Genomic DNA, 17,926 nt, shown 5'->3' with positions numbered 1-17,926 from the left:
CAGTTCTACCCTGCCCTATAGGGCGGCCATGCGCCAGTTCTACCCTGCCGTATAGGGTGGCTATGTGCCAGTTCTACCCTGCCCTATAGGGTGGCCATGCGCCAGTTCTACCCTGCCCTATAGGGTGGCTATGCGTCAGTTCTACCCTGCCCTGTAGGGTGGCTATATGCCAGTTCTACCCTGCCCTATAGGGTGGCTCTGTGCCAGTTCTACCCTGCCCTATAGGGTGGCTATGTGCCAGTTCTACCCTGCCCTGTAGGGTGGCTATGTGCCAGTTCTACCCTGCCCTGTAGGGTGGCTATGCGCCTGTTCTACCCTGCCCTGTAGGGTGGCTATGCGCCAGTTCTACCCTGCCCTGTAGGGTGGCTATGTGCCAGTTCTACCCTGCCCTGTAGGGTGGCTATGTGCCAGTTCTACCCTGCCCTGTAGGGTGGCTATGCGCAGCGTGGACTTGTTGGCAGTGAGCAATGAGAGGGTGGTCTATATTGTATGAGAGCTGGGTGTGGCTCCTCTGAGAAACTGCAGGGGTGTCCTCAGTCCCTACCCCATTCATTCATCCCTCTAGAACCCACGTTGTAGACCTTCTTGTGTGAGCCCTAAGGCCTGAGCCAGGCACAGCCGTTCTCTGCCCTGGCGACCCTCCCTTCCTTCAGGATGAGGAGGAGATGGTGGCCGACAGTCTGCATGTTTGAAAGCGCGCTGTGGCATAGGTGTGGGGGATCATTTGCCCCTAAGGCTGCTTCTTTTTTGAGGGGGAGGGAAGGCATCTGAGTGGTCTCTCAAGTATAGTCTCTCTGCTAAGAACCGATCCTACAGGGAGTCTGCACTTTGGTAAATGACGGGTCAGCAGGATGTTTACTGCAACAAACCCATGATATCAGGAGATAGTCACCCAGCAATGGGGCTGGCTACTTAAACCCACTGGGTAATGAGACCCACCCAGCTGTAAGGAAGGGGCCCTGCTGCTCACCAAGCCAACCTCTGATCTAACCCAAAATGTTGGCCTTCTCTCCTTCCACACCAGCTAGGCCTTATCACTCCCCTGCCTGAGACGCTCCCTGAAAGTGGCTGCTGGCTCCCTTAGCCACTTGCTTCAACCGCCCTTCTTTTGCCAGGAGACCAGATGAACTGGATGGTGCCCAGCTGCTACTTCTGAACCATCATAGGAGATTCTATAGAAAACCAATCAACACCAATCAGAGCAATAAGGCAAGAAAAAAGAAACAAAAGGCATCCATTGAGAAAGGAAATGCTAAAATGCTAACTATTCACAGATGACATGATCCTGTATGTAGAAAAATGAGAAAGAATCCGCTAAGGTGGACATTGGTAAGGGGTACTCAAGTACTCCCTCAATGCAAGAACACTTTGTTCTATTAAACTGGCATTCCATGATGCTCACCTTCCTGACATGATCGCCGAAGACAAAGCGGGTGCATAAGCAAATGTGGTGAAGAAAGCTGATGGCGCCTGCCTCTGGGGTCTTAAAAGCTTGAGATAAATAAGCGGCAACTAGCTGAGAAGCAACAAAGCCCACATGGAAGAAGCACACCAGCCTATGTGATCACGAGGTGTCAATAGGATCAGGTACCAGGTATCAAAGAACAAAAAAAATCATATTATTATGAATGAGGGGGAGTGCAGATTGGGGACCCAAAGCCCATCTGTAGGCAACTGGACATCCCCTTACAGAAGGGTCATGGGGAGGAGATGAGCCAGTCAGGGTGCAGTGTAGCAACGAAGAAGCATACAACTTTCCTCTAGTTCTTTAATGCTTCCTCCCCCCCACTGTCATGATCCCAATTCTACCTTATAAATCTGGCTAGACCAGAGGATGTACACTGGTACAGATAAGAACTGGAAACACAGGGAATCCAGGACAGAAAAATCCCTGAGGACCAACAATGAGAGTAGCGATACCAGGAGGGGAAGGGGAAGGTGGGAGAGAAAGGAGGTAACCAATCACAATGATCTACATATAACCCCTTCCTGGGGGATGGACAACAGAAAAGTGGGTGAAGGGGGACAGTGTAAGATGTGACAAAATAATAATAATCTATAAATTATCAAGAGTTCATGAGGAGGGAGGGTGAAAGAGGGAGGGGAAAATGAGGAGCTGATACCAAGGCTCAAGCAGAAAGAAAACATTTTGAGAATGATGATGGCAACAAATGTACAAATGTGCTTGACACAATGTACGGATGGATTGTGATAAGAGTTGCACAAGCCCCAATAAAATGATTTTTTAAAAAAATAAAAGGATCTGCTAAAAGCTTCTGAAATTGATAGAGGACATAGGCAAAGCTGCGTGATACCAGGTCAACACCTAAGGATCACTTGGGCTTTTGACACCAGCAATGAGAACTCTGAAGAGGAGACTCAGAAAAGCAACTCCACGTGCATCAGCATCGGAGAGAATGGCGCATCCAGGAATACATTTGCCAGGGCTGTGAAAGACGTACCCAATGAAAATGATCCGACATCATGGTCAGCAACCCAAGATGACCTACCTAATGGATGGAAACAGATCCCATGCTGGTGGGGCAGAAGGCTTAACATAGTCAGGATGCCAAACTTCCCAGAGTGCTCTGCAAGGCAACCCTGATCAAAATGACAGCAGCATTCTCAATAGAAATGCAACACAGAATCCTTAATTTTATAGGGAAACCTGGAGACCCTGAACAACCAAAGTCATTTTGAAGAACAACAATGCCCAAAGCCTCACACTCCTTGTGTTCAAAACACACTGTGACCCAGACAAGCTGGGGTCAGCGGAATGACAAGCACCCAAATCCATGTAAATGCCGGAAGCGAACCCAAACATCTATGATCCGTTGATTTTTTTTTTTTTTACAAGGGGGGAGGGTGCAAAATCCATTCAATGGAGAAGCAGTCTCTTCACCAAATGGTGCTGGGAAAACTGGATTTCCACGTGCAGAAAAGCAAAGCAAGATCTAAATCTCATATCATCAATTCAAAATGGATCAAAGATCTAAATAGTACATAGAAAACCATAGCATCTTTGGAAGAAAATATAGGAGTAAAGCTTTACTCCCCACTGCACCACCGCCCAATGATAGATTATCAAGCTCAGTGATGCACAAACAACAGAAAACAAAATAGCTCATTGGGACCTCAGGGGAGTTAGATGTTTATGTTCATCCAAAGACTTTTTTTTTAAGTAAAAATATAATCAATAGGAACTGAGACAGCACTCCTCTATCCGTCTACAAGCGGGTCCACCCGCATGCAGATACACCCACATATGAGTACCTGGCATGAAGACTGTGACCCATGCTACACCAGGCTTCAAGACAACATTTCATTTATTTGCCATTAGAAATAAAGATTTCACAATATACAATTACATATTGTTTTGTGATTCATCACTATGCTTTAATTATGTTCAATTTGTAGCAATGAAAATACATCCTGCATACCAGATATTTACACGACGATTCATAACAGCAGCAAAATGACAGTTATGAAGTAGCAACGAAAATAATTTTATGGTTGGGGACCACCACCACATGAGGCACTGTGTTAAAGGGTCGAGGCAGTAGGAAGGTGGAGAACCACTGTGCTAGTAGGACAGAGTTGAACCGCCCCTCCAGGGGACCCGGTCATGGGTCAGTTAATCATGGACCCACCAGCACACATGTTAGGTGCCCCGGAATTTAGTCTCCCCTGATGAGGGAGGGTCATGGGCCCACAGGGAACGCTGATTTGAACCCCTGGAAGCGCCTTAACTATGTCCAGGCCACAGGCATGCATACTCATCAACAATCTAATGCACTCTCCTATTCTTCTGACCAGACAGGGACCTGCCCCTCACAGCCTCCGGACTAGGACAGGCATGCTGCCTTTCTTTGGACTGCTGACGAATTTCTCCCCCTTCTCAGTCTCCTGAACAAGATAGGTTGCAGAGAGAGGGTGAGGAAGGAAGGGTGGAGGTGGGGAGAAAATGACAGCGCACTGATCAACACATAACATAAAGTCGGGGAATGGGGGTCCATTCTACCTCTCCACCGGCTTCCCCCTGACCACACAACACTACCGTGCAGATGGCTGGCAGATGAAGGTCCTCTCTCTGAAGATGGTCTATCCTGCCCGTGCCCCCAAGAAGCAACATTCAGCACCAGGTTGTGGTCCACAGGGGGAGCTGGCAAGACCCACCCATATGATGTGTAAGGGGCCAGAGATAAGCTGCACACACTCACAGGCACGCAGCAGCAAAAAGCGAAGCCTACGTTTTATGAAACCGTAGGGTCACTTCAAAAAGAAAAGAAGCGGGTGCCCCTCTCAGGTCTAGAAGGTCGTGGTGCTTTTAAAGGGCACTTTCAAAGGGGGAGGGGCTGCAGCTCACAGGTGGTCTTAGCAACTTTCGATTTCTTCCATTGGCTCAGTGTGGGCATGCTTCAGATTGGCCTCGGGCGACAGGTCTGCTCAGGCTGTTTCCGGTGTACATGCTTGGTGCCTCAAGATGAAGATGTTTACCAAGCCTGTTCTCACAGGAGTCCGCCCGGTGCTCTGTCCCTGCCAGGTTAATCATGTATCTGAAGCTCGGGGCACTCCCTGGCCCAGAGTCAGCGCTCAGCACACGGTGGCTAGTCAGGCTTCCTCTGCGTGCAGGGTTGCTAAGCTCAGGATCAACAGTTTCGACTCCGCTAGGTCGCTCTGCGGGAGAAAGCTGAGGCTCCCATGAAGATTTGCAGCCTCAGATACTAGACGGAGCTAGATAACCAAATAAATAAATAACTAGACAAACTAAGCAGCTAAGCAGGGTCGCTATCAGCAGACTCAATGGCAGTGAGTTTACCAGTGACTTGCTTCCACTCCAGGATCTGAACCACCCGTTTCCACTCTGAGACCCCTCCTTATTCAGGTGTCTAAGGAATTTTGGCTGCCCCTGGGGCAGCTAAGGCCAACCCGCTGGACCAGTCTTCTGCCTTCTGGGGGTCAATCCCCATGATTTGGGCAACACGGGAAGTGATAGAAAATGGGGGTCCTTCATTGTTTCTGGGGTCTCCTCCTGTAGATTTTCAGGGTGCACAGCGGGCCCTGGGTAGACTCTGAGAGCTCTGTCCCGCCCCCTCCTTTCCCCCAACTTGGGGCGGAAGCGAGGCAGGTAACACGCCCCGGCCCTTGGCCCCTCCCTGTCAGAGCTTCTCAGGGAAACTGGATCAGCAGGAAGGCCACAGAGCCTGGCAGCCTGAGCCCCAGAGGACACAGCTTCAGGTACAGGGCTGGTCGGGGCTGGTCGCTGACCATGGTGGGTGGGGAGCACCCGTCTGAGCACAGCGGGTGGCCTGTGGCCTTGCCTCTCATTCCCGGCTGAAGGAATAGGGGACACCAGGACCTCTCTGTCAGCAGCCAGCCAGTGAGGGTGGGACAGATGAGAGTGGATTCCACACCCCTCCTGCCGCCTCCCCCTACCCCTGCCAAGAGACTGGGCCCCACAGACCTCTGCCCACCCTTCCTCCGCTTCCTTTGCCCCCCATCAGGGCCTCTAGCTGCCTCAGAGGCTGGTATGGGGCTTTGGGGGCAGGTATCAGCACAGTGGGGGAGCGCTGCACAGGCCAGAAGGCTGCTGTATCAGGATCAGCCGTGGGAGACCGAAACTGCACACCAGGGCAAGGAGGAAGCAAAGAAAGAGAGCTCTCTGTCCCAGGCTCCGTTATCTCCCGGCAGCTGAGTCCAGCAAAGGGGCCTCCCCAGAGCCCTCCAGAGGCGAGGAGCCATCGGAGGCCAGAGAGAGCAGTGGGATGGGTGGGCAGGAGGCAGCCCCGGCCACTCCCTCTCTGGATCTCAGTTTTCCCCATCAGTTGAGATGAGACCCACAGGGATGCCTGGCTGTGGAGGAGGTGTCCTGATAGCTGCCGTGTGGGTGCCTCGTGTGGGCGGTACCAGGCCCAGCTCCCCCGCTCCTGTGCTCTCCCTGTCTGCCTCTGCCCCTTCCCTCTCTGCCTCTGCCCCTTCCCTCTCTGCCCTCTGTCACAGGCCTCGCGGTTAGCACTACGAACCCCAAGGTTTGTGGTTTGAAACCACCGGTGGCACTGACAGAGAAAGGCCCGGAGAGCTGACATAGGGATTCACCCACCAAACCCACTAGAGTTCTAAGGGACACAGGTTTGGACCCAGGTAAGCTGGACAGGTGGAAGCCACCCAGCAGTGCCATGGAAGAAAGGGCTGGCCATCTGTCCCCCCAAAGACGACATCCAAGAAAGCCCTGTAAGGCGGGTCTCCTCTGAGTCGGAACTGACCCCACGGCACTGGGCTTGGTTGGGGGTGTCTCGGTCCTCTTTCTGCTTGTAGCTGCTTCCAGGGTGGGGTTCTAGGAGGAACCCTGTCTCTCTCTGCCCCTTTACCTCTGGAGGGGGCAGGGATGGTTCCCCGTTCTTAGTTTCCCTGTGCTGCCAACGCATGCCCTGGTGGTAATGCCCACCATCGGGCCTTCTTAAGGCTCCAAGTCCTACCCCCTGAGAACTCTGGATTAAGTTCTCCAAGAGTCTGGGACCCAGGACAGCACTGACTCAGACCCTTGCCCAGGCTCAGGTGTGACTAGCACCCAGGCCGCCAGCTGGTACTGCCTGCACCTCTGGCTGATACCAGCTGGGAGTGGAGCCTCGTGGCCCAGGCAGGCACCCTTTGTCTGACCATGGGGCTCTACCCACCAGCTGCCAGTGGAGCCTTGAAGGGCGTCAGGGGGTTGGGTGGCCCAGCCCTTGGCAAACCAGGTGGCCACCTGGACACTGGGAAGAGTAGGGACCTGCTCACCGGGGGGTGCATTCCTGTGGTACAGCAGCACACTCCAGACAGATACAGATAAACTCCAGGAAGCTCGCCAAGATCCTGTGAGAGAGCAGAGCACAGGGTGGGGGCTGCTTGGACTCAGGGCCAAGGGCCCTCCTGCCTGACCTGGAGGGAGATGGCTCAGGCCATCCACCACCCCTTACACCCGACGAACTGGGGCTCGCTTTTCATCTCCTCTTGCCCAGCCAGCGCCTCCCTCTGGAAAGCCTTGGTTTTGATGCCAGAGTAAAAGATCACTTCTCCCTGGAGCTGAGCCCTCTGGCGTCTCTGTCTACCACGAGAAGGCTTAAGGCCGTGGTTCTCAACCAACCACAAAATCATTTTCCTTGCTCCTTCATCACTGTCATTTTGCTACTGTGATGAATTGTCATGTAAATATCTGATATGCCAGATGTATTAGGCGGCCCCTGTGAAATGGTCATTCAACCCCCAAAGGGGTCTCCACCCACAGGTCGAGAACCGCTGGTCTAAGGGGTCTCAGTCAAAGCCTGGAGTATCTAGTACGGCCTCCTTCCAGACTCGGTACTGGGGAGGCCAAGGGAGAGCGGGAAGGGAGCAGGCAGAGCCTGACCCACCAGCCTCTTCATAACCCCAGGGCCCCAAGCCCAGCTCTCTCTGGTCGGAATCTGCCTTCAGACATGCCTGGAAGCAGGTCTCAGAGCCAAAGGACCAGCCGTGGGGCCTCGGGCAGCTGATCTCCCGTCTGAGCCTCGGTTTCCTCATCTGTAAGATGAGTGTGCTCTCCAGGTTGTGAGCGGACTGGACAGAGAACATGCGCTCAGCCCTTGGCAGAGAACCTGCACAGGTAAGGAGGGAGTGAGCACCAACTGTTTGCACGTTGCCCAGAGAAGGGATGCTGCCCAGCACGTGGAAGTTCCAACAACAACAACAACTTCAAAAGGACCCTGTGAGTTTCCCAGACTGTGACTCTCCAGGAGGAGAAAGCCCAGTCCCCCGTCCTCCTCCCTCGGAGCGGCTGGCGGTTTCTAACTGCTGGCCTTGCAATGAGCAGCCCAACACGTAACCACGATGCCACCATGCAGCGGGTGTTTAACACTCTGCGCTCCAGCCATGCTGAACCACTGCCAAGGCCGCCCCTCCCGCCTCCACTGTCACTGCCGGCCACTCCTCCCCGTGTCCCCCAGGTCTGTGCACCCTGCACAGCAAATGGAAATCCACCTCCTGATGTGCCTGGTCTGCCCGTCTCCCATCAAGCCCTCTGCTCATGTCCCACTGGCCTTAGGACCTGGGTGCAACCGGCATCTCTGTTCTCTGGGTATTCTGACTACTTTTTACATTTTAAAATATTATATATTCCATGCAAGTGGAACGTGTGCGTGTTTCCAAGACTACCACTGTTTACAGTAGTAACAAGCCCCATCTTCTTCCTATGGAACGGCTGGTGGTTTCGAACTGCTGACCTTGCAGATCGTAGCCCAACTTGTAACCACTATGCCACTAGAGGCACGTGTATGTATATACGTTCTAATAGATCTAATAGGAGCCTTGGTGGTGTAGTGGCTCACACATTGAGCTTACTAACCACAAGGTTAGTCCTTCAAACCCACCAGTTGCTCCTCGGGAGAAGAAGAGGCTGTCTGCTCCCATAAAGATTTACACCTCAGTCTATCCTGTCCTGTCGACAACCATGAGTCTGGTTCTACATGTAGGTGTATGTATGAGTGGGGGAAAGCTATAACCTCCCCCTCCCAATAGCAACTTTTATTTTATTTTCCAACTGGTTTACGCAGAGCAGGGAGCCTGGTGGGACAGTGGGTCACATGTTGAACTGTCAACTGCAGGGCCACCAGTTCAACTCCAGCAGACACTCCTCCAAGAAAAGATGAGGCTCTGTGCTCCTGTGAAGAGTAACAGCCTCACTCTGGGAGCAGTTCTGCTCTGTCCTGTGGGGTTGCTATGAACCAGAGTGGACTTGGTGGCAGTTGGTTTGGGGACGGGAACCTGCTGATGTTTATAAAGGTGTAACTCGCCACCCTGCTGAGCATGCTCATTAATTTAATAGCTTTTGACGTTGCATCTTCTTACATTCGCCTCCTCCCTTTCATTATTTGTTTATTCTTCTTTACGAGTGGTATCATTTATCAGCGCCTCCTTTTCCTTGTTTATTCTACACCAACCTAAGCTGCCAGGGCCAGGCACAGGGAGTTGGCACCCTGCCCCTGTGCCGGTCTTCCTTCACTGTGCAGGTCTTAGGCTGGGGTGAGGGCCGGGGCTGTTACTCCGAACACTGGCATTCACTCGAGCTAGACTCCATGATTAATGGTAAGCTTTATTCATACGAAATCACCAGGAGCCCTGGTGGCACAGTGGTCATGCATTGGACTGCTACCTGCAAGATCAGCTGTTCAAAGCCACCAGCTGGTCAGGGGGAGAAGGACGGAGGCTTTCTGCTCTCATAAAGAGTGAGTCACGGGGACCCATGGGGGCAGTTCTACCCGTCCTACAAGGTCGCTCTGAGTCCGTGTTCACGTGTAGTCTGAGCTTTTTGTTTGTTTGTTGAATGGGAAATCACCCTGGATCTCAATGTAGGCTTTGGACCCCCAAATCTATATCAAGACCCCCTCCTAGCTTCCCTGCTCCCTCTCTTCCTTTCTTCTTTGGCATTTCTCTGGAAGTTGTTCCCCAAACCCACCCCACCCTCCTTTCCTCAAAATGTCTGGTGTCTCTTCCTGGTAGGCGTGTCCAAACAACTCATTTTAGTAGATTTTGGTTTTGGCCAAATCCTGGTTGGGATAGGGTCTGAGATTCTGGGGCGGGATATTGACAGCTCCGCAGGCAAATGTCTTGCTCTTTCATTGTGATGAACACAGTCAGTCAAGGTGCCCCTCGAACCTGGTCCTTGCTACACGTGGGCCACTGTTTCTCTGGACAAGAAACAGGCAGAACTTCCACCGGTTCCCAAAAAACAAACAAACCAGGCTCAGGACAGGCAGGGCCGGGCCGGGATGGCTGCTCTGAACTAGCAAGTCCTGAGGGCTCTGGTCTCCTTCTCGACCCTCCCCCACCCTCATTGTGCGAAACGGCTGCTGGAGCTCTGGCCATCACAGCTGAGTTCCAGGCAGCAGGGTGACAGAAGGACACACTCCATTACTTTTAAGGAGACTTCTTGAACTCCCTCTTCACCTGCTAAGCCAGTGCTTGGCTGCATGGCCATCTGCATCTTCAAGGGAGGATGGCATGGCGAGTCCTTTCTTTGCACAACAACAAAAACAATCAAGGCTCTTTGTAAACAACAGAGGAGGAGGAGGAAGAGGAAGAGGAGAGTAGCCACTGAGAAGCCTTTTGCAGACCCTGCTGGGCATGTCATACTCTACAACTTCCCACCCTTTTTCCGAGCCCCTTCGTTCCACCAATAACAGGCAGAGACCCAGAACAGCTCATTTCAATAGAATCCCACCTCTCGGGTGGGGGCAGCTCTGGGTCTTCTTGGGCAGGGCAGTGTAAATTAAGAGGTTGTCCTAGGAAGGGGTCACTCCTTTCTTCCGCTCCACCATTGGCCTGGGAAAGACTGTCAGGGTCCACAGCGGTCACCTTCCCTGCCTTGGCCCATGCAGTAGGGTGGAAAGCCTGTCTGTAAGATGGGCTGTAGGCCCAGCTGCCCCATCCCCAACCCTACCTCTGCCCTGAGGGGGTCCCTGGTGCCTGGGCTCTGCAGCCCCACACAGCTCTTCCCTCACTGCAGTGGGGCACCGGGCTGGGCACAAACAAAGGGCTTCATGGCCCCTTGAAGGAGCAGATGGCCGAACGTCACCATCTGGGATTCTCGGGCTTGTGGTGTCCAGAAATGACGTCGGGGTCATTGCATGTCAAGTGCAATCGATGTGTTGGCAGAATGACTCACCTTTGTGTGTGTGGAGCACTCCCTGTGTGCCCGGTGCTGTTCTAGCCAATGCACGCCCCATCATCCTAAGCACCCCCATAGTGTGGAGGCTGGGAGCTGCCTCGTTGGGCAGGAGGGGGACTCCGAGCTCTGGACTGTAAGCTCCCTACCCAGTTTCTATGGGATAGGGGGGAACTTGGACCCAGGCATCTGACTCAGGGGAGACCCATTAGCTGGCCGGAGGCAGCACCTAGAGTCTTGGACTTAAGAAGCCTAAGAGGTGGGTCCCAGCCTCAGTCTGTCTGGGCAAGCCACATCTCCTTCTAGAAAGCAGGAGTGAAGCTGAGCCCCCAAACCCAAAACCGCAACAAACCGGAGGACGGCCTGAGAGTAAACATAAGACATAATTGAACGAACAGATAAAACGAGAAACTAAGGAGGAAGTGCCGTGATGGGTCCTTTCTTACCTACCATGTATGTGCGAGCACTCTGTAATTGATCAGTATGCTTGCTGGATCTGTCAATGCTGATATTAAGAAACAGGAAAAAGGATCCATAGTCGTGGATTTGTCCTTCTTGGATTCTCAGGACAGCCCTGGCTGGCGGTGGCCCTCTCTGAGCTTGTCCTTTTCTTGGTTGTCACGGGGTTGATTCTGACTCATGGTGAACCCGGTGATACAGAATAGAACTGAGCAATCAATCTCTCTCTCTCTCTCTCTCACTCTCTCACTAGGTTCCTGGTCGAGTCTGGTTGCAAACCTAAGTGCCGGGCAGGAACTGTGAGCTGGCCCAGCCACGAATGGGAGGGTGTGTCCTGGGGGCCAGGCAGAACCGGAGCTCCTGTCTGTCCACTGTGGCCACGTGGCACAGCTGGCGAGGTCTCCCGTAAGATCCCCAAGAAACCAGAGATCCTGAGCGGTGTGTACCGTCTCTGGACAGGCCACTTTCAGGAACCTGAAGGCCAAACCTGTTGCCATGGTGTCCAGTTTTAGTTGGTTCCGAGACTCACAGTGACCCAACCTTGTAGAACCTCGAAGAACCGCCCCCCAAGAGCTTCCCAGGCTGCCCGTCCTCGTGTCTCTGGAGGAACGGCTGGTGGGTTCAAACCGCTGGCCTCTAGCAGCCACACGCTTTCACCACTGAGCCACCAGGGCTCTTTTCTAGAGACCCGGGGAAACCACAGAAGCCTGTGTGTTGCCTGGCTTTGCCCTGGAGACTACAGAGCTGGAGCTAGAGAGCGGCGGCGTGAGCCCCATCTGCCTCCAGAAGGCCAGGTTCGAGGCAGCTCCCTTCGCTCCCCGAGGACGCCAAGGCCTGTCTCTGCACGCACCCACAAAAGGGAAGCCTGGCCTCATCTGATTAGTAAGGTAGAATTGAGGTCAGGATGGTGGGGTGATAGTGCGCACGGCTACAGATAAGAGCCCGAAACACGGGGGATCCAGGCTATGCAAGCCCCTCCAGGCCAACAAGGAGAGTCGAGATCCCAGGAGGAATAGAGGAGGGTGGGGGGAGAAAGGGGGAATCTAGAACACAAGGATCAATCTAGAACCTCCCCCCCAGCCCACCCCGCCAGGAAGACGAATCACAGAAAAGTGGATGAGGGGCGACAGAGGACAATGGAAGATAGGGAAAAATAATCTATAACTTATCAAGGGTGAGGGAGGGAGGGTGGGGGAGGGAGGGGGAAGAAATGGGGAGCGGATATCAGGGGCTCAAGTGGGAAGAGAATGCTTTGAAAATGATGATGGCGGCATATGTGCAAATGTGCCTGACACACTGGAGGAATGTATGGATTGTGATAAGAGCTGTAAGAGCCCCAATAAAAGTATTTTTAAAAAGGGGGGATCCTGAACCCCTGAGGCACCAGGTGAGGCAGGGACCATGGGGGTGCCACTGCAGCAGCTAAAACAGCCAAGGAGAAGAAGGAGCAGCCCGGTGGCCGTGGCCTGGGAGTTGTGGTCTCCTTGGGACCTCTAGCTAGGCCCACCTGAGCTGGCCCACCTGGTCTGCTAATCCACCTGGTTTCTCTTGTGAGACGGGAGAACTCAGTGGCTTGCTGAAACCACCCAGGAGGTAGAGCGGAGGGAGAAGAGGGCTGACTGGGTTATGTCTGAGCTTCCAGGAGGGGAAGGGCAAACCCCAGGCATCCCTTCCTTCCCGTGGAGGTAGGAGGGAGGGAGTTGGGCCTGCAGAGGGGTGGGGACGAGGGTGATGGGGTGGGGACGAGGGTGATGGGGTGATGGGCAGGAGGCCAGGGCTACAATGTGGAATCTCTTCGCCGGGCTTGTAGGTTCTAGAAAGAAGAGAGGCAGCGATGAGGTGAACTGTGCTGAACCAAGGGGTGAGGGGTTACCACTGTGGGCTGGTGGGCCGTGTGCTGCACACAAGGACCCATCCAAATCCCACTTCCCAACCTCCCAAAGCCCCCTCCCCCTCCCCCAAAGAATGGGACATTCTCTCGCTCTAGTTGCATGGTCCCATTTCCCACGAGCCCTGGGAGCGCAGTGGGCTACCCGTTGGGCTTCAAACCACAAGGTCGGCAGTTTGAAACCGCTTTCAGCCACTCTGAGGGAGAAAGGAGCTTTCTACCCCCGTCTAGATTTAGTCTTGGAAACCCACTGGGGCAGTTCTACTCCAAAGGGTGAGTCTCTATCAGTGGGCATCCACACGGTGGCAGTGAGTTTGAGTTGGGGTGGGGGAGGTAAGGGGGCAGGTTATTCATTTTCACGTGAATCACAAAATAGAATACCCACGTCCACTCAGGCTCCAGTGTAGTATTAAATAAAAAATATAAGTGACACTTGGGGAGAGTGAGGGGCCAGCCCCCACCCGCTGCTACTCCTACGAGTTTAGTAATACTACTTCTGGGTTCAGTAATGCACAATTGTATGGTTGAGATATATAAGCATTATATTAAAGTCATCGAGAGCATGAGAGATAATACAATAATACAGTCAGGCATGATACATGATACATAGCAACATTGCTCACCTCAGCCCAGCTTGGTGGTCCACGTGGAGAGGGGGAAGGGAAGGAGGGAAAGGGAACAAGGGAGAGGGGAGTGACCAGGGAGTGAGCAGCAAGGAGCTCAGGGTCAGAGAGAGAAGTTCTGCTGACTCACACCTATATCTTTTGGGGGCATGCCAGCCCACGAATTACAGGTAGAGACATACGTCACAGGAAGGGGCTGCACTATAGGCTACACAGCAATGAGAGGGTGGTCTAGGGGTCTCCATAGGAACATTATCAGTAGGGTGCAAACTCCGCCTACAGGAGCCTGTCCATTGTCCCCAGAGGCAGGGAGCAGGCCCACCCCTATGGAGGGATGAGACAGCAGTCTGGCAACTGATTCCCTCAGGGGAGGGAATGCCTGCGCATCTGACCTCCTCCCACACTCCAGCCCCAAAGAGGGAAAGCCTCCCCTATGTAAAGATAATAAACCGGGCCCAGAGCTCATCTAAGGAACATTCCTCTATATGTATCATCACAGGCCTGTTGCTTCCCGTGGCGGCTGGCTGGCTGGGCAGAAAACGATCCGCCGAGCGGAGGTTGTAGGGCCTGTCTTTCTACAAGTCCATAGGTGACTTTGAGGGAGGTGGGCTGCTGAAAAGATCTGCACTAGGACGTTAGCTCCCTGCGATGGTGCAGGCCAGGCTGTGTAAGTCATCCAGGTGTGGTCGGGACTGGCTATGTGCTGGGGAGGAGCCCTCGGTCCACGTGAGTCAGAAGACAGACACACGGGGAATGGCTGCCTAGCTGAGCCCGGCCCTTGTAGAGCGGTGACTAGTGCCCCTACATTTGTCCCCGAAGCTGGCGCTTCTCCACCATATCAGCGTCATTTGCCATCAGATTGGCCCCTGGCTCACACATGACAGCCCACAGGTGACAGAGCAGGACTGCTCCGTGGGGGGCTTGTGGCTCCAACCTTCACAGAAGCCGTTTCTTCCATGGAGTTGCTGGGTGGGGTCAAAGTCCACATTTTATGTTACCAGCCAAGCGGGAACCCCTTCCCCTCCAGGCTCCCGGTAATAAGAGCTGACCCTAGTGAAGGAGCCCTGGTGCCTAGTGGGGTGCGTGTTGGGCTGCTCACCCCAAGGTGGATGGTTCAAACCCACCAGCCGTTGCTCGGGAGAAAGACAGAGGCTGCCTGCTCCCATAAGGATTTAACCTCAGTAACCCTCAGGGGCAGTTCTGACAGTCCTACAGAATCACCAGCGGTCGGAGTCGGCTCGGTGGCAGTGGCTGTAACCCTAGGTGAGGGTTTCTGATTCGCCAGGCCCTGTGGGAAATGGCATTTACAACCCTTTACAAACCGCAAGGTGAATCCTGTTACCGTGCCCATTTTACAGATGAGAAAGACTGAGCCACAGAGGGGAGATGTAAACATGGCCGAGGCTGTCAGCTAGGACATGGCGGAGCTGGGGAACCCCAGGCCTGTCTGACAGTTTTGCTTCAAGTGGGCATCGGTAGGGAATCAGGCATGGCATGGGGTGGTCGCTGGGAAGCTGATAAACAGAGGGTGTGATGGATTTGGGGGGGACCAGAATAGCTGCTCTTCAAGGCCTGCCCATCTAGTGAGTTCTGTCGTTTCAGGAGAAAAGGCCACATTGAAAGTATACTTCAGGTTCCCGTGTTTTCGTAACAGACACTAGGTCCACACAACCACCATCTTCCAGTTTGTCACCTGTGTGTGGTTAGATGCCAAGAGACGAGTCCGCTGGCATTCCACATCCAGCAGGGTCACCCCTGGTGCGGGGCGTAGAATGAAAAGCCTGCTGTCTACTTCTGAAGCACAGCCACTCCAACCCTCAAAGATCACCACCGAATAGTGTCCAATATAGTGCTAGAAGAGGCGCCCCGGAACCCCAGCCTGGAAGTCACTCAAAATAGAGGCTCAGGCATCCCAGCAACTGAGCTGCGGCAGCGGGACTGGCCAACGTCTCGCTCTGTTGTCTGTGGGGTCGCCACAGGGCAGAGAGCTCATCAGCTCTCACCCCAACGTGGCCCATGGACGTGGCCAACCCTTGTAGAACATGTGTCCCCCTCACAACAGATAAAAGGACGCTTCGGATGCAGCAGAACCGGTCTGGTTTCTACGGGCCCTTCAAGGCAGGCTTTAAGACTGCATCTCCTTCCTCATCCTCCGCTTCCAACCAAAGGCAACCTCCCATCTACCTGCCTGGCTTCTGTCCACGATCAAAGTTGCCTGAAGATCTGGCCAATCTGCTGGCCTGTATTCCTCGTGTCCTTTCAGCCGCTTGCGCAACTCTGAGCTCTAGCAGACTGTCCCCTTAGCCGGCCCTTCCTCGGTGGACAGGCTCTGGGGTGGTTTCCCACACTGAGCTACTACCCAACAAGGCCCTCCCTGCCGCCGCCAGGCTGGTCCTCCCTCCCTGCCACCCTGTGGGACGGAGTAGAAGTGCCCAGATGGACTGACCACAGGGGCTGCCAAAAACGGGCTTGACTGTGAGGACGGCACAGGGCTGGGCAGTGCTGCGTTCTGTGGTACGGAGTGTCGCTGTGACCCCAGACACACGCAAGGACACCTCCTGACAACTGTACCTATTGGGGACATGAGCCCCGCCAATACCCCCGTTGTGATCTTTTTTATTTTAATTGTTTTACTGTGTTTTTAAGGTTGGTTGATTGGTTGGTTCTGCCTGCACAGAAGTTTGGGGGGTTGGGTTTGGGTTCGGGGTTTGTTTCCCTGTCTGCTGGTCTGGTTCGATTTGTCTTCACATTCATGGGCTTGAATGCATCAAGCTTTTCTGTCGTTCCCTCTGGATGTAGGAGTCCTGGCTGGGAAGGCTTTGCCCGGCTACAAAGGACTTTGCCTGCTCCTAAGAAACCAGAGGTTCATGAGCAGGGGAGATGACAAGAGAAAACAGGGACACCCCCGCCCTCCCCTCCCCCCCAAGCACCATCTCTTGCTAGACTGTAAACGTGCAGTTCCTCACCTGGTTTTGTTCTCTGTCCCCCCTGCTGTAGGCTGGCCCGAGGGTCCATCCAAGGCAACCGGCACCATGACCTTCCTTGTCCACCTGCTGGTCTGCATCTTTGCCACGGGCTCCTGGGTGACCATCAATGGGCTCTGGGTAGAGCTGCCCCTGCTGGTGACGGAGCTGCCTGAGGGCTGGTCCCTGCCATCCCACCTCACAGTGATCATCCAGCTGGCCAATGTCGGCCCCCTCCTGGTCACCCTGCTCCATCACTTCCGGCCTAGCTGCCTTCCTGAGGTGCCTGTCATCTTTGCCCTGCTGTGTATTGGGACTGTAACCTGCACCCTCTTTGCTTTCCTCTGGAACATGACTACCTGGGTGCTGGGCAACCAACACAGCATCGCCTTCATGGTGCTCACCTTCTTCCTGGCCCTGGTAGACTGCACATCTTCAGTCACCTTCCTGCCCTTCATGAGCCACCTGCCTGCTCGCTACCTCACCACCTTCTTTGTGGGTGAAGGATTCAGCGGCCTCCTGCCTGCCCTGGTGGCTCTTGCTCAGGGCTCTGGTCTCACCACCTGCGTCAACGTCACGATTACACCAGACACCACCCCAAGCCCTGGGGCCAACAGGACGACTGGCATCACACAGGTACCTGGCAGTTGCCCAGAGCCATTGCCTCACTCTGGATTTCATCATGAGCCTAACCTGCTGAGTCCCTGGGTTTCCTAGACATCGGGTAGACGAGTGTTCTTCTTACCTGTCTGCACCTTAGATCACCTGGGGAGGCTACTTGCATCCACTACAGCGAGGATCTCAGAGGGTGGAGCTACTTTGAAATCCCAGGAGGCCGTGTGTATCTGGGAATTCCATTTGAGAACATGCTTTCCTGGTCCCTGGCAGTCCAGGCAACCCAGTGACCCAGCGCAGTGGCCCCAGTGGCCACAGCCCACCAGTGTCTGCAAGCAGTGGGCCCATCAGGGCTGTAAAGAGCTGTCCATCAGTTCTGTTCAAGGGTTGCCGACAGGTAGGTCTACACAAGGTTTTGATTTTCAAGGCCTCGTGGATTTCAGACTCGCAGAGAAGGGATTGTGACCGAGTGTTTGGTCGGAATTCTTCAGGTGATCCTAAGGCCAACTCAGGATGGCGGATCGCAAATCTTAGACATGGTTTTAATACCTCATATCCAAGGATCTGATCAGCCCTCCTACTCGCATCACCCAGGGACCTGACCACCCTCATCCCAACATCACCCCGGAACCTGACCGACCCTCATCCCAACATCACCCAGGGTCCTGACCCACCCTCATCCCAACATCACCCAGGGACCTGA

The 17,926-nt window shown here is 54.0% G+C and overlaps 2 protein-coding genes across 2 annotated transcripts in view; one reads left to right on the top strand and one right to left on the bottom strand.

Moving 5' to 3' along the window:
• FAM110A (family with sequence similarity 110 member A) overlaps window positions 1–17,926 on the bottom strand; it is a 200,543-nt gene that overhangs the window by 40,242 nt on the left and 142,375 nt on the right. The window lies entirely within an intron of this gene.
• SLC52A3 (solute carrier family 52 member 3) overlaps window positions 5,220–17,926 on the top strand; it is an 18,246-nt gene continuing 5,539 nt past the window's right edge. Inside the window, exons 1-3 of the mRNA XM_004697894.2 lie at window positions 5,220–5,238; window positions 7,544–7,618; window positions 16,643–17,244. Of these exons, the coding sequence (XP_004697951.1) occupies window positions 16,678–17,244 (567 nt within the window). The 5' untranslated portion in view covers window positions 5,220–5,238; window positions 7,544–7,618; window positions 16,643–16,677. The remainder of the gene's footprint in view (window positions 5,239–7,543; window positions 7,619–16,642; window positions 17,245–17,926) is intronic.

Source organism: Echinops telfairi, unplaced genomic scaffold, assembly GCF_000313985.2.
Source record: "Echinops telfairi isolate 266 unplaced genomic scaffold, ASM31398v2 ScPeMD7_5592;HRSCAF=6446, whole genome shotgun sequence".
Lineage (NCBI taxonomy): Eukaryota > Metazoa > Chordata > Mammalia > Afrosoricida > Tenrecidae > Echinops > Echinops telfairi.
Note: the sequence above shows the minus strand (reverse complement) of the source record. Positions and strands in the feature narration are given on the sequence as shown.